This window comes from Charadrius vociferus, unplaced genomic scaffold (assembly GCF_000708025.1).
Source record: "Charadrius vociferus isolate BGI_N301 unplaced genomic scaffold, ASM70802v2 scaffold244, whole genome shotgun sequence".
In the NCBI taxonomy this organism is placed as follows: domain Eukaryota; kingdom Metazoa; phylum Chordata; class Aves; order Charadriiformes; family Charadriidae; genus Charadrius; species Charadrius vociferus.
This window is the reverse complement of record NW_009648822.1, coordinates 4,127,769-4,143,342: the sequence shown is the minus strand read 5'-3', so window position 1 is coordinate 4,143,342 and position 15,574 is coordinate 4,127,769. Positions and strand designations below refer to the sequence as shown.

Genomic DNA, 15,574 nt, shown 5'->3' with positions numbered 1-15,574 from the left:
CTGATAGCAGATTTTGCTCCATATGCAAACAGATCACCTCTTTCAAGGAAAATAACATTAGTGGTGATACTAAACGGAAAAGGTGGAGGTCATGTCTATAGCATGCAAAATAGAGAAGGAAAATGGGGTTAGTTAGGAAAACCCTTTAGGTGCATGGACTCTGCTGTTCAGATGAAAATGATGAAAGGTAGCTTGTAATATCACAGGTACTGTGTTTTACAGTACCACGGAGTATCTTCCAAAATATATGTCATAAATACTGACAGTGTTTGATAGGCACAATTACTATAATGCAGTCATCCCCAAGTAAACTTATTGCTAAAAGCTGCAGTATCACTTTTTGCAAGTAAGATGACAGTATGATTTATGGAGAACTCGTCAGCCCAGTGTTTCTAAAGCTGCAAATGAGCTTTGTCATGCTATTTCTCTTCCCTTGTAAAAAGGATGCTGCTGTTTTTCCCTAACACGTTTCAACTAGTGTGAACAACTCAAAGGAGAACTAGAAAGATAATTCCACAGCAGAAGGGACAACACTAACAGATTTCAAGGACAAAATCGGATTGGATCATTTAAAGGGCAGGCTTAGACCTCCTTGTGAAAGACAGTTAGCGGCCTACCATAGAATAAGCACTTGTTCATGAAAAACCCACTCAGCATCCTACAGGCTTTGCACAGTTTCTTCTACGGAGGGACTTGTAGCTACACCGAGAGCTGCGATGCCCAACGGAGATCTGCCTCAGTCCTCCGCTGTGCAGCCCAGCAGCTCCGACCGCAGGGTGATCCTGCCGTACCACGACCACGGGAGGATGCGGATGTGCCGGGCATAGATCGGAGGGTCGATGACGTTCTTACGGTGCGTGTCGTTGTCGAAATTTCCCTGGAACACCTGGAGGGCGAGTAACAAGAAGACTTAAGCCTATGTGGCTTAAGGAACAGCTGTGGTACATTCCTGACATCCCTGGGTGCCTCCCTCATCTCCACGCTGAATTTTGATCATCTGGGCACCCAACTGATGCTGCAAAGAGCACCTGCTTTTGCTGAGACCTGGGGATTTCATTGCATGTCAGGGACTTCAGAGCTGGCTATGAGCGTGGCACACTCAGTCCCGGTGCAGATTTAACCGTCGATTCAAAGCTTCATCTGCTGTTCTGCCAACACCCTGGGCCCCGCTCTAAAAGTTCTATAAGAATCATTAACATTTAAAAATTTAAATGTCATTTTACTTGGCATTTGTATCACATAAAATTAATTCCAGGAGATCCTGTTATTGTTTCCAACAAAATAACATTAATAATTTAAGAAGCATTTTTGTTGTATCACAGCTTGGATGCAACTATATAAACCCTTGTAAAGTTAGTGATTATCAGGGATACTATCTTCTGTCAAACAAAAGTCAGCATATGAATTAAGGGCATTGGTTTGTGATCAAATTCAAAAATCCTAGCATGGTACAGTGCATTTTAACAATGTTTTTTCTACTAGTGTGGGTTAACCAATACATACGTGAGTTCTCAGACTTCTGTCTGTGTAAAAACAGTGCTGGGCTTTTCCCTCAGCAGCCGCTATTTAAATTCAAAGGCCACAGCACCACTTTTTGGCAAAACGATCAGATTATTCTCTTGGGATACTTTCAGTTTTTGTGGGAAATGTTCGTTCTCTTCAAATGTCAGCCAATTCACTTTTTATTTGTAAAAACTGTATTTGGTGGCTTTTTGACTTGAAGTGAATGATTGTCATTTGCATCATGCAGAGAAGAAATATGAACCTCCTGAAGAATTTCTTATATGACTGAATTATTGCAGAAAAATGTCAGAGGTTGAATGCAGAAGAGGCCGATCTACTATTTTAGCCCTCAAGCTGGATCTTTCGTGACATGTTTACAAACCGCTATATGAAAATCTTCACTTTTTGGTCTCTATGCTGCACCCTTTCTTTGAATTTTGGAAGCTTTTCTCAAGTGCTATCAATTTGGCATCTGAAACAAAATGTGTATCCTCCACAAGTGGTGCTCTTTCACAAGTGATAAATTTCCCTTCTCATCTGGCATCTCACTAACACAGAGATGGGAGCATTAAAGCACCTAGGAGTTAAGATGGATGGATGAAATTCCAGATAGACTAACCACAGAAACAACAGTGCCTTGAGTCTAAGGAAAAAAATGTATTTATCACAGGAAAAATTGTTTGTTGTCCAAGTAGAGTGTTGATTGCACGAATCAGCTGGAGCATGGGCTAACAAGATAGCGCCTGAATTTGAGTTTCATTTGTGGCAATATAGTATACAATAAAAGGCAGTAAGCTTATTAATAAAGTTACAGAGTAGGACCCCACAATGTACAATATGCAGCTTGGAAAGCTTAAAAGTATTTTTTTTTCCTTTGATTTCTTGTGCATGCATGCAATATATCTGTTGATATTTTTTACCAAGCTAGATGATAAGCAATGCAGAACTGCAGACAATTCTTGCTGCAGAGCTACTGGGAAATTCTTTTACTGTCTATTTTGTTTTCCCTGTGGAAGAAGTATTTCAGAGCTAACATTTAAATGAAGGCTTAGAACAAAAAACATTGCTGTTTACCAGAAGAATGCATCTATAGCCCCAGTATTTGTATCCACATTTAGCTATGAAAAATAAATAAAAGTATGTGATGCAAACCAAGCAACAAATACAGCTGAACAGGACAGGATTATGTCATTTACTTAGAGCAGGAAAATGGGAATTAAATTTTATTTCTAACTCATACATGATTTCATTAGCACTTGAAGTCAAACTCATCTGTTTCAGAGGTTAAAAATCTGAAATTCACTTTCTGTCAAAATTCAAGATTCAGTTTCAAGAAATTAACTAAAAGTGCTAGATCAGAAAAAAGATTTAAGGAAATAAATTTATCAGAAAGTGAGGGAAGCTTTGTCAGCATCCACAAATGTGACCTGCATGAAATATAATATTCTGAGAGCAATTTTCCTGGATGTTTTTGCTGTGGACCATATGGCAAAGTTCTTATAGGGAAAATATATTCTTTCTCACTCTTCATTTTACTTCAACTTAAGTTCACTAATGGAGTCAAAAGTTTGGAAAGAGCAGGGAGGACAAAGGACAAAATATGTACATCTGACTTATCAGCAGAAAAAAGCTATTTCTGTAGCCAAATGTAATTTTTCTTTAATTACCCGTTGTTTTATGCCCAAACAGTCAATAGTAAATGAACCATCTAAGCAATTAGAAGCTCTTGAAGAGCCAGTAGCCTCATACCATAAATGCTCATTTGTTACATTTCTGCCCGAGAAGTTTGTTTCAGTATACACCACCTCTGAAGACTGTAAAGATTTATCAGCATTCAAGAACCTGACGTTGGATTTATAATAAATAGATCTATGTCATTTTCAGATGAAAAAAATTTGCCCAATGACAATACAACCCAAGCTGATTAGTGGTCAAGGAATAAAGAGCCGAGTGTAAGTTATTAACATGTCAGTGCACAAAGTCAGCACATATCTTCATTTTGAGTTCTGGGTGGGTCCAGACCTAGTCCTGCCTTGTCTCTAACAGCAAATATATAGAGTGAAGTGGCAAGATGGCCACAAGGACAGAAGAATGTCCCTTCGCAAATTATTAAATGGACCAAGTTTCTTCAGCCTGAAAGGAGATATGATAGATATCTATGAATGCGTAAGCGGCATGGAGAAAATCAATAGCGGGCAATATTGCGCTGTCCCCCTATCAGAGCTGCGAGGGGACAAGGAATGATAGCAGGCTTCTCCTGAGCCACCTAAAGGTCACGGCTCCCCATACAACACATAATTAAACTGTGGTACTGTTTCCACAGCCTTTAGCTACTGTTAAAGACCAGATAAACTGTTAGGGGCAAAATCAGCAGGTGGTATTAAAAATACAGATAGAGGAAAGCCAGAGGCTGGGAAGGTACACTAGGGAAGAATAATAGTCCATTTTTTTTTTTTATTTATTTATTTCTCTAGTTATCTGCTACAGGGTGCTCCCTCCCTTGGAAAGGGCTTTAGCCTCACCCACACCAGTGGCTCCTACGTTAAAAGGTGACTGTTTTGACAATCCTGTTGTAGAATGTTAAAGATTTCACAGAGGATATATCTATTTATGTCAGTGAACAACACCAGGTTAAAGAGGATGATTTCTCACCAGAAATAGAGCTGCTGTTTATAAGTATACTCCACCCTGTGGAAGATGCTTTCCATTCTAAGAGACTGGGCAGGGGTTTATTACACATGTGTATGTGTTTATGTGCACATGTATTTTTGGAGTGAATAAGAGGAGAAAAAAGACATTCTTTTCAGTTGGTATATGTAAAATCTCTGTGGGTGGGTGTAGATTTTTTTCCACTCCAGATCTGTCCAGTGCCAGAAGGACTGCTTTCTCCTCTCTTGTCGATGCATGAATAATAGTATATATTACATGACCTTTATTATTTCTTCAAGTTCAGAATAGGTATCAGGCAGATAAAACTTTCAAACTTGCAAAACATCACATTCTTGTTATTTTACCCACTTGCTCTATCTACTGATGCTACTAAAATGGGAATTTACTCCACTGTACATAGTTTATAAGTGCTTTATGACAGAAAGTTCGAAGCCAAGCAAAAAGAGAACTATTTTGAAGACCAACTTCCCTCCAGAAATGCTTTTAGAAATCCAAGGTAGAGACCGTTAATGAGCATGTTGTCTTCCTTCAGCTCTTATTGTGGTACATGGGAGAGAGATATGTGTGCTGGAGGCACAGCCTACAATGAGTATAGCTACATCTTCATCTGATAAAAATTGTGTTAACTCAGCTGAAAGTAATAGGAGTCACTCATAATTTAAACCAGTGCAGAAAAGAGATTACTGTTAGATTAAAATATTATTTTTAAATTTTATTACTAAATAATAATAATATTTTAAATAACATTACTAAAAAAAGCTCTTTAACTATGAATAGTATGTAGGTTATATGTAGGAATCGAATCTATCATTGTAAACCAGGTGTTATAATAATTAAACACCATATAGAAAAAACATTAGCAAATCTAGCAGAAAGATTTTTGACCTGACATGATCTAACTTTCATTTATAAGTAGGCTCCTGCCTTCCATTTCTATAGCAATTACCTAGACATGCAAAGCATACAACTTATAACTAGTTCATAATTTTGTGCACAAATCCAGTGGCCAATTGCATACTGGACATTGCCTACCTGCAGTTAATTGCACTGCTGATGGCTAATATTGCCTGACAGTGCTGCAGACTGCTAGATTCCTTTAGGTTACTTTCAAGTGTTCTCATCTTATTTTTTTAAAAAAAACCCAAACCTCCAAAATGGCATTTGACATTGCAGCTGGCCCTGAGTTATCTACAGCAGGCTGTGCAATTTATAAATCACACGTGGAGTGTGATCAAAAACCAAAAAAGTCAAATTTGGTTTGGATGTCCTTAGCTTTGGAGGCATAGTGAGCTACTGACCTCTAGTTGAGAAAAACAAGATAGCTATTAGCTCTGGTCCTTTTTCTAAAACATATTTTCTTCCTACTTGCCAGCCTGCAATGTAATTTATTTTGCTTCTTGAGGACAACAGGAAAATCTTTCACATTTTCCAGGCAACTCATTCAAGCTATTTAAAATGAATGAGAAAGGCTTCATTTTTCAAAGACATGCTTTTTTTCCCCACTAGTATGTTTTCGTCTGTGTTCATAGAAGTTCAGCACAGATGTGAACTCAAATGACCGGCTGTTAAAATAGCAGAAGACAAACAGGAGCTGCAGGAGCCACTGTTCTTGGAACAGCTTTTCCATTCGAAATGGTGTGAAGAAGAAAACTGAACACCATATTTCCTTCTGTTTGAAACAACTAATTTGTTGCAGAGTGATCAAAGATACAGGCTGCACATCGTGCACTTCTGAATACAAGACGCGGGTATTTTTTTCCTTTGTAAAATAACTTCAGGAATGATGAAGAGGCAGAAGTTAATAGCTTCAGGAATTCACTGAGATCGGCTGACACATTAGGACTCATCCTGTAAACTGCTGAACAGTGAGATGTTCAGCACCAGGCAGGATTAAGCTCTCAGCTCTTACTTCAATGCATTTTAAAGTCACAATATTCATCCATAAATCATTACTACCAGCCTACCAGTATCTCCATAATTTCTGTGTCTGAAACATTCTTTTAATCTTTGCTTTTCCCGAATGTAAAATGACAGATTTTGTTAGGACTTTAAAGGTAGTTATTTTTCTTTTATCCTGTCTTCCTTTCCCTGAAAGTTTTTGGAACCAGCTTTCTCCTAAATTATTGGATGATTGTATGAAGCTCACAGGATGAATATAGGATGAGTAAATCACTTGCAGAAGAAATAAGAAATCTATATATTTTATCCTTCATAGAAGAAATCAAGATGTTCAGTTAATAAATAGAATGAATGAGGGTCAATTATGAATAATTTATGCTTGCTGCTGTTGATAGTTGCCACTATCTTTTATCTCCCTTCTGTATCTTCAGGGGACAGAAGAAACATTTCATGGAAGTTTCACTTTGCTGTGAAAACATGCTTTCTTCTACAGTGCTCTTGCATTTTGGGTGAAATCTTGTACCTTAACTTAAGCTAAAGAAATTGTTGTGGATCCTGTGCAGATGTTACTATCAGATAGGACCAACGATGCTATTTCTCTTCTGCTCCCAAAGGATGAGGCACAGCATTGCTTTTTCTTTGGCCATTTTTATTTTCCATTTATATTTCTGTTCCACTACACACAGGTCAGAGCGTGGCCTGTATTTCTGGTGCTATAGACATCCAGTGGGTAAACCCCATCAGAGCACACAGCATTGACACACACCTAGCTGGAGTGGTGATGAAGGGTTTGGTGTCAAACTATGAGGTTTTACTGGGTGATGCTCCATGCCTCTGGCTGAACAGAATTTATGTCTTTTCAGTAATGAAATGGATGATGGAAATTGGTTTGTTTGTTAAAAGTGCAGATGTGGACAAGCTTTTCCCTTTTTGAAAAGTGGATCAAAATTCATAGTGGTCTTAAAAAATTGGAGAAATGAGCAGAAGATCAATGGCGTCATTTAATAATGATGAGTAGCAAACCAAACCTTAGGAAGTCATAACCAATGTCACAGGTACAATATGGAGAATGATGGAGCAGGCAGTAGTTCTGTGCTAAAGACTGCAAAACTACAAAGAAGCTCGGGAAACCACACTTCAGGAGAGCTGAATGATCTGAGGTTGAGAAAAAATACCCTTTGAGGAAAGACTGAAAGAACAGGGATTGTTTTTTCCCCAATAAGAAATTGAGAAGAAACAAGTTAACATGCTTCAATCAAAACAAAGTGTCTGAAAAGAGGAAGATAAAATCAGATTTTTGTGTTCTCTGAGGACAGTGCGGATGGACTGCTGGGAGGGGGATAAGCAACCTTTCCACCTTTAAGGATATTTAAATACTGGAATAGACAGCTTATATAGTAGATTTTTTATCACTGGCTTTTTCTACAAACAAATAATAATCTGATGGGGAATCGTGCAGGATGAGCATTGTATGAAATGAAGGACAGGTGAATGATATAAGCCTTAGTTCTAACAATTAACTGTTTGCACCTACTCCTAGGGTGACAGGAAGGGACTTGGGGGTTGTTGAATCCCATTTTCTGCTGAGAAGACCTCAGAGGGGATGGCAGGAGAGGAGCGTAGTCTCTTTGTAGGTCAGGAGGTATGTGCTAAGGTGCTGTCTCGAGATCCTTTCCAGTCCTACCTCCTATAAAATTTTGCCAGGTTAAGCTAGCATTTCTAGAATGTCAGATTCTGCCATCAGACTTTTGACTCAAAGACTGAGGTCTAGACTTGTATCAAGTGACCTTGTTTATTTCTTACAAATTGAAATTCAGAAGTTATAACTTGCAATTTACAGCTAAGGGTATTTGATCTCACACTGCTTTTAATTGCTTTTGATTTGTTAAAGAATCATAATAAGATGCATGTATCATTCTTAGGGATGTTAATTAATATGGGATATGAGATGTTTTAATAAGACAATGATTAAGAGTTTTCCATTGTTCCTAATGGACTATGCATATAACAACTAACAATCCTGATGATGATGAAAGCAAAAAGAATTTAATTGATTTGGCAAATGCTATAAACAAGTGTAGACTGGAATAGTGCTGTTAAGTGAGAGTGCATTTTCTTTTAGATTTGCTTGCAACTGGTACTGTGTTTCTCACTGGAGACTTGAATGCATGTTCATTCTTTTTTTCAGTAAAATGAATGCAACAGTTCACTAATGGAAGTTTGGCTTGGAGACGACATTTCATTCACAGTAGATCTTTTGCTTCTGTTGTTAAATGCCGGGATTTAAAATGGGATGTGTACAAAGTATTGAAGTGAGTATCTGTCATTTATATGGAATGCATTTATGGTGTGTCTGTGAAAGGTGAGTTGTTTGTTTCCAATTTTTATCTGACAACCAATTATGCTAGACACATCCATAATCATTGGTGTCAGGACCTTCTCAGTTAGATGGCTAAAAAACCTGATTTTGTTTTCCCTATCTAAAATCCCTTAGAATTTGATGGGGAAAACTCTTAGTGCAGGATAAAACCACAGTGAACTGCTATTTGGCTTTTAAGAGTGGGACTTTACAATGTCGTCTTTGGATAATATTATAAAGGTGACATGTCTATGCTGACACACACATACAGTTATGTACATATTTAACCCAGTAATTTAGGACACCTTCCTCTAATAAATGGGTGTACATTTGATCAATTAGTGAAATTTAAGAGATGCAGTTGTCTAAACCCCTCATCAATAGATCTACCTGTACTCAAACAACACACATCGATACATATCAAAAGCTTTCTCATTACTTCAAAAAATTAATTGAATTGACCTATATGAAGGGTATTAATTTTTTACCAAAGGATTTTTGTTTATTCTAAGAAAAATAAGTGCACGTTTATCACGCTGAATACAGATGTTAAAAAGACCTGATTTAAGATGCGTGTTATTAGACATATCAGGCACCTGGCATTTTTATTAATGTATCTTTTGTTTCAAACAGACATAATCCCACCAAGATATTTAATAAATAATTCACATTTTGTCAGCTTGCTTAACATTCCTCTTAAAAAATGCATATGCTGTAATCTCTTTCTTAACCTGTGAATAGGTATTTGCAGTATAAAATTGTTATACAGTTTAAAGAAAAGGTATAATGAATAATATCCTAAATAGCAAGAGAAAAGTTAAGTGCTTCCAGGTAAATCAATCAGCAAACCTAGACTTTCTCTACAGCTCTCATTAAACGTTTGCAAAGGAAGTTGTGAAACTTTTTATGTTTTGTATTCATTTAATAGTGTAATAAAAAATAATCTTTCCGTTGGGTGTTTGAAACCCTAGTGATTAATTTCCAGGAAAAAAAATATCAATCCAAAACGGCTAGGCAATGAAGTACACTAAAGATGTGCTTTACAGAACATAACAGAAAATAGTGCATACTTACGAAAATATGCACTGAGACACTGTTTTTGTATATACAAATAAACCGCTATTTATATACCTTCTCCTCTAGAGTTAAAGGAAGAAATAATTCCAATAAATGGAGAACCATAAAGTTTTATGTCCCATATTTAACAGTGCTAAATCAGGTGTATTGCCCTGATAGGTATGATATTACTGCACTGTGAATGTCACTGTGTTATATGACTTTTTTATTCACCTTGACTTTCATCTGTGGGATCCTATGCGTATGGAACCCCATAAAGCAGGCAGCATGCAATAATCTACAGGCTTCCAGCACTGCAGTTGCTGCAGATGTAGTCCTCTGTAAACGCAACCAAAATATCAATTTGCTTTACCTTATCCTTCTTTTGTTTTTCATCTTGGTATACAATCCAGTGCTCCCCATCATTACTGTAAGCAAGCTTGTAGGATCCCACAAATTGGACATGACCAAAATCTTTAGCTCCTTGGGTAATTATGCCAGTGATTTTCGTAGGGACAAGCAGGTCAACCTAAACAGAACAAAACAGAAATAAAACAAATCACAGGAGAACATAATTAATACTTACAAATACTTAAAGAGAGGATGCCAGGGGGATGGGAGCAGTCTTTTTTCAGTAGTGCCCAGTGATAGGACGAGGGGTAATGGGCACAAGCTTGAACATAGGAAGTTCCATCTTAACATGAGGAGGAACTTCTTTACCTTGAGGGTAGTGGAGCACTGGAACAGGCTGCCCAGAGAGGTGGTGGAGTCTCCCACTCTGGAGACATTCAAAACCCGCCTGGACACCATCCTGTGCAACCTGTTGTAGGTGACCCTGCTCTGGCAGGGGGGTTGGACTAGATGATCTCCAGAGGTCCCTTCCAACCCTGACTATTCTGTGATTCTGTGATTCTGTAATTAGAACAGTTTCTATTTGCAGTCTGACTTTACACCTCACCAAAGCGAAACGGTGCAGCACATCGCACACTGTTCGCAGGCGGCTCTTGGATGCAGGCAGGGAAACCCAGGGTTGTTAGAAAGCCCCTTAGTGCATGGTGAGAGAGGACACAGTCCAAGGGGTGGCTTTGCACTGCTTTGCAACATGTCCGCTGCGTGCTGGCACCACAGACAGTAACTTTCCTTCTGCAAGTTCCAAGTGAATTTACTTTTGTTTTCTATTTGTTGCCTGTAGTTTATGCCACCTAATGACACAACAGGGCTACTCTTGTACCATTTTCCATTGTGCTAGGTGCCATACACAGTCCCAAGAAAACAGCAGTCTCCACTGCAAATATTTTGTAGCCAAAAAGCCTTTCCATGTGCTCCTAATAATCAGAATACTGTACCCCAGAGGTGGATTCCGCAAGTGCCATTCCATTTCCTTTGCAGTAACAGAATTGGTGCTTTACTAAGTGCTTTAAAACATTTGCTATCACACTTTTCATGCTGAACTTTTCTTCTCTCTTTAAGCATTTATTTCTTTTTCTACCTCTAAAGCTCTGACTTTTTCATTCCTTGATTTTTTTGAGTTCTTTATTTCATAATCTTAGCACAAGTCTTTTAAAAATGCAAGGCAGGAATCGTAAAGCCTAATAAAATCTGAGCTTTCAAGTGGGTTTCACATGGGTCAGCACATCTGTGATCAGTTCTTTTGAACCAGAACCCAACACTGAATATAACAGATTCGGGCCAGATGCCTTGGATTAAAATGATCAAGGAACAGAATACAATAACAGAAGTAAATTGACCTAATAACGTATTTTTAGAGGAAGAATGGAGGAGCTGAATTCCCTATCAAAATTGATATTTTCTTGAAATATGAAGCTAAAACTGTCTCCTCCAGCAATGCAGCAAGCCAGAAAAAGAAAGAAAAAAGGTAGATTTATTTCAAACAATAAATGGCTGTGAAGCAGTCGGCATTTTTAATATTGTCCGTTAAATCAGGCAAGAGAGACTAATAGTAAAAATATTACAGTAAAATGAGAAGAGTGCTGAACTCCATGAGATGGTGGGTTATATGTTTTTACAGCAAAAAATTCAAAAGAGAAAGTGAAGAAATAAAGAATCTCTGGCTGATAAAATGCTGAAGATCCAGTCTTGTGATTTTGGGAAGCTGAGGCCCCCTGAGCAAACTAGATTTTGCTGGAATGTGGGGCAAGACGGAGGAACAGATGTAATACAAAGCATAAAAAATTAATCGTGAGAAGAGAAGGAAAAATAAACAAGCAGAAGAAGTCAGCTAATCCAAGCCCATGCCTTTGAAAGATGGACACTACAGTTTGGACTCTGTAAAGAAGAAAACACAGAAAAGTACACTTACAAGAAAAGAGGAGGAAAAATGACTCTCTAGAGCAATCGGACAAGGAAGACTGGAGACCCCTGGCCCAATATTTAAAGACAGGTAGCAAATAATGAGTAGCAAATCCTTTTAAGAAAAGGAATAACTTTAAAGCTTCAATACTGAGATACTACGACAGTAAGTGGAAAATGTCATTGTCTGCAGACGGCCCAAGAGTTTTGGTTCTACCAGAATAAACTAATTTATTGCCATCTGATAGCAGCGATGTTGCTCAGAGAAGCAACCCAGAATATGAGGGAAGTATCCTTGGAAGGCAAAACTCTTTTTGTTTTCTCTTTGGTCAATGGAGAGAGAAGGGGACTCAACTAATGATCACTCAGAGCGGGAGTCCGCTTTGGATGCTGCTTGAAGGGACTTCTTTCTTCTGTAAGGAGTGCAGGGGTGCTTGCTTCCATAGCCTAAGTGGGCCTTTGGGAAATGAAGGCTGCTAATTAGTATAAGTCTTTCATGAATTAATAAACACCAGGTCTCCAGACCTTGCTTCCAAATATTTTGGAGTCTAAATGAACAGTCTGTTTTTCAAAAAGGCTGACCTGGTAAGGAATCACTAATTGGTCCACACTTCTAGGCAGCACTTGAACGAAACATTTCAGAGTCAACTTTAGATTCTTTTTATAAATAATTTTAACATTAGCATTTTCAAGTGTAACCTCTTTTTAGCAGAGAATGCTTCTTATACTAAAAGTTAATATCTCTCATGTTAACTTGAAAAAATGCCTCCATTAAAAAGTTGTTTGTTTTTAAAATGTTGAAAGTAATGTAAAAGTATTTCACAAATATTTAACATGGCCATGACACTCAGAGTACTTCTCATTGAAATTCAGAACAGGGAAAAAAATTCTCATTAAAATTCAAGGGATTTCAAAGGTAAAATCACAATAAATCTTTATTATCACACAGATCCAATGTTAATAAAAATGTCCTAGTAAAAATAGTTTTGTTCTTATAGGACATATCCAGTGGTGTTGTACTCTTGTTCAGAAAAATGATGTGGGAAGCTGAAAGGTAATTTGGCATATGTTCAGTCTTTTTCTGAAAGAGTTGCATAGCACTGTGTGGAATATCTGTGTGTATGTTTGTGTGTGTGTATTATATTTTAAAAAATGGGGAAAAAAAGGAAGTAATGAATAGACAGATTCTGTTCTAGGTCTTGACAATACACACAATACGTATTGCTGGAGATGGAGGAAAAGAATAAAAGGATATAGCACCAACATCTCCACCTCATACTTTAGTATCTTATTTACTTATTTATTCATAAGCTTATGAGAAGCCTTCAGGCAATAAAGATTGCTATTAACCTAGCATTAAAGAAATACAGCTTTTAGTCTGTTGCTTTATTACCTTCTGCAAAGGGTTAACACCTTTGCTTTTCACTTCTCCTATTGGAAGTACTTTAAAGCAGAAAGGTGAGAAGAATTTACCCCAATCTCTAGGCAAAACATCTGCATTAAAATAGCTTAAACCTATGTCATAGTTTCCCATCAGGATGCAGAACACATTTATTCAGTTAGTGCAGACTGCAAGTAACAGGCAATCAAACAAATTACCAGGGAGAGAAGTTGAATTAACACACAACCACTACGTACTCTTCAAAGCTGAATGTGATTAACAGGATCAGAATGTGACTTTGGCTTTTTTAATGCAGCAGAATTTAGAATGAGGTAGAGGCAATTAGTCTGCGACTGATAGGATCATTAGCTGGTTACAAGAAGAACCATGGTTTACAGTTTAATGTACATTTCTACAAGCGGCTGATCAAAAAGCCGTTTAACATCTTGTGTCTGAAAGAACTCTCCTGGGCTATAGCTACTCCCTTTGTACATATCTGTTTCCCACCTTTCTTCAGATGTTAAAGACGATTCGGTGTGATTTGGAGGAGAATTAATTTAAGAAAAGCACAAAGATAAATCCACCTGAATAGGAAACATTTTTAATGAACCGCTGCACAGATGTGCAGCATGAACTGTGTGTCAGTGTGCAGTTAAATGTAGAGTGACTAGTACTTGTACTGTAAGTACGTCTTCTTGATCAAGAGAAAACTGTCACATGCATCATCTGTCCGTGCTCTGAGTAGTCCAAAGCTAATAAACCTCAGCTCTCAGCACCTGACTATGCAGATGTTCCAAGTCTTCATATAGCCATCTCTGCATCCGAACTCCTTGAGAACTGCAACATATAGATGCAGAGACCTTCTACCTGGTGACATTCACTTCTCCCAACAGCAGGAAGATAAGGTGAGACACTTCTGGACGTTTGGGAGAGCTGCCCAGAAACCAGTTTGGATCTGCAAACAGTACAACTGCATTTGCAGGCACTGTGCTTGAGCGCAGCTACACTGCTTCTGGACTCAAGATAGTCCTCATAGTGATGCATTGCCTACCACAACTTACTGGCTTGGGTCTCTGATATATCAGGAAGCTCATTACAAAGAGAGTCGATGTGCCATGAAATATCAACCATAACACTTTCCAAACATCCCCTCTGCACTCTGAACACACCTCTTCCCTCTTCTACGTACTTGGTAGAAACAAATTAAGTTCCAGGCATTACATGGACCTGTTGGAGAAGGTCCAGAGGAGGGCCACAAGGATGATCCGACGGCTGAAGCACCTCTCCTATGAGGAAAGGCTGAGAGAGTTGGGGCTGTTCAGCCTGGAGAAGAGAAGGCTCCGGGGAGATCTTATTGCGGCCTTCCAGTACCTAAAGGGGCTACAGGAGAGCTGGGGAAGGACTTTTTACTAGGGTGTGCAGAGATAGGACGAGGGGGAATGGCTTCAAACTGGAAGAGGGCAGGTTTAGATTAAACACTAGGAAGAAATTTTGCACTTTGAGGGTGGTGAGGCACTGGAACAAGTTGCCCAGGGAAGTTGTGGCTGCCCCATCCCTGGAGGTGTTCAAGGCCTGGTGTAGTGGGAGGTGTTCCTGCCTAAGGCAAGGGAGTTTGAATTTGATGATCCTCAAGGTCCCTTCCAGCCTAAACCATTCTATGATTCTATGATTTGCTGGGACTATTAAGGAGGCAGGACAGCACATGAATGATAAACCATGTGTGGACAGGACTCGGGAGAGAAAGTGGTTAGCTTTCATGAGATGATATGTGGAAGATGAGTGACCACACAGCTCCAGTAGTCTCTCCTGGAACAGAAACACACACTGTGACTCTGGCTTACAAGATGGCAAAGCCTTGCTGAAGTCTCCAGCACCTCAAACATTAACAGAGGAGATGGATGCCCTACAGGGCAACAGGGTCTGTGTGGCCTTGCTTGACTGGGGTGGCTAGATCAAGACGACTCCCAGAGGTCACTTCCAACCTCAGCCATTCTGTGATTCTCTGATAGCTAGCAAGACCCAGTCATGCTGCCCAAAGCATTGAAGACCGTGAAACCAACAAGCACAGGTAGGCTATGTTTATACTGACAAGCTGCACAGTGCAATGAGTGCAGATCCATAAAGGAAAGCAGCTGGTATGGAGAACAGGGTGTCCACACAGTGTGTACTGCAGGGTTTTTACTCTCAGCTAGTCTGGACCAAATTTTGAAGCACGTCTTTTGGCTTTATTTCATCTGAAAGAAATCCATTTCATGCTTTGTGAGGATACTCCATCAGGTGAACCAACACACAAAAAGTGAAGACAGTCTTTAAAAATAACACACTCCTTATTTACACTGTAAAGTTAAAGAAGAAGAGAGAACTCTCAGAATCCGGGGGGCAGCAGGTCTTTACCT

General features: G+C 38.8%; 1 protein-coding gene across 1 annotated transcript in view; it reads right to left on the bottom strand.

Annotated features, from left to right (window-relative positions):
- Positions 1–249: 249 nt before the first annotated feature.
- EDIL3 (EGF-like repeats and discoidin I-like domains 3) overlaps positions 250–15,574 on the bottom strand; it is a 203,091-nt gene continuing 187,766 nt past the window's right edge. Inside the window, exons 10-11 of the mRNA XM_009886882.1 lie at positions 9,861–10,016; positions 250–886 (exon numbers count right to left, since the gene is read on the bottom strand). Coding sequence (XP_009885184.1) covers positions 737–886; positions 9,861–10,016 — 306 coding nt within the window. The 3' untranslated portion in view covers positions 250–736. The remainder of the gene's footprint in view (positions 887–9,860; positions 10,017–15,574) is intronic.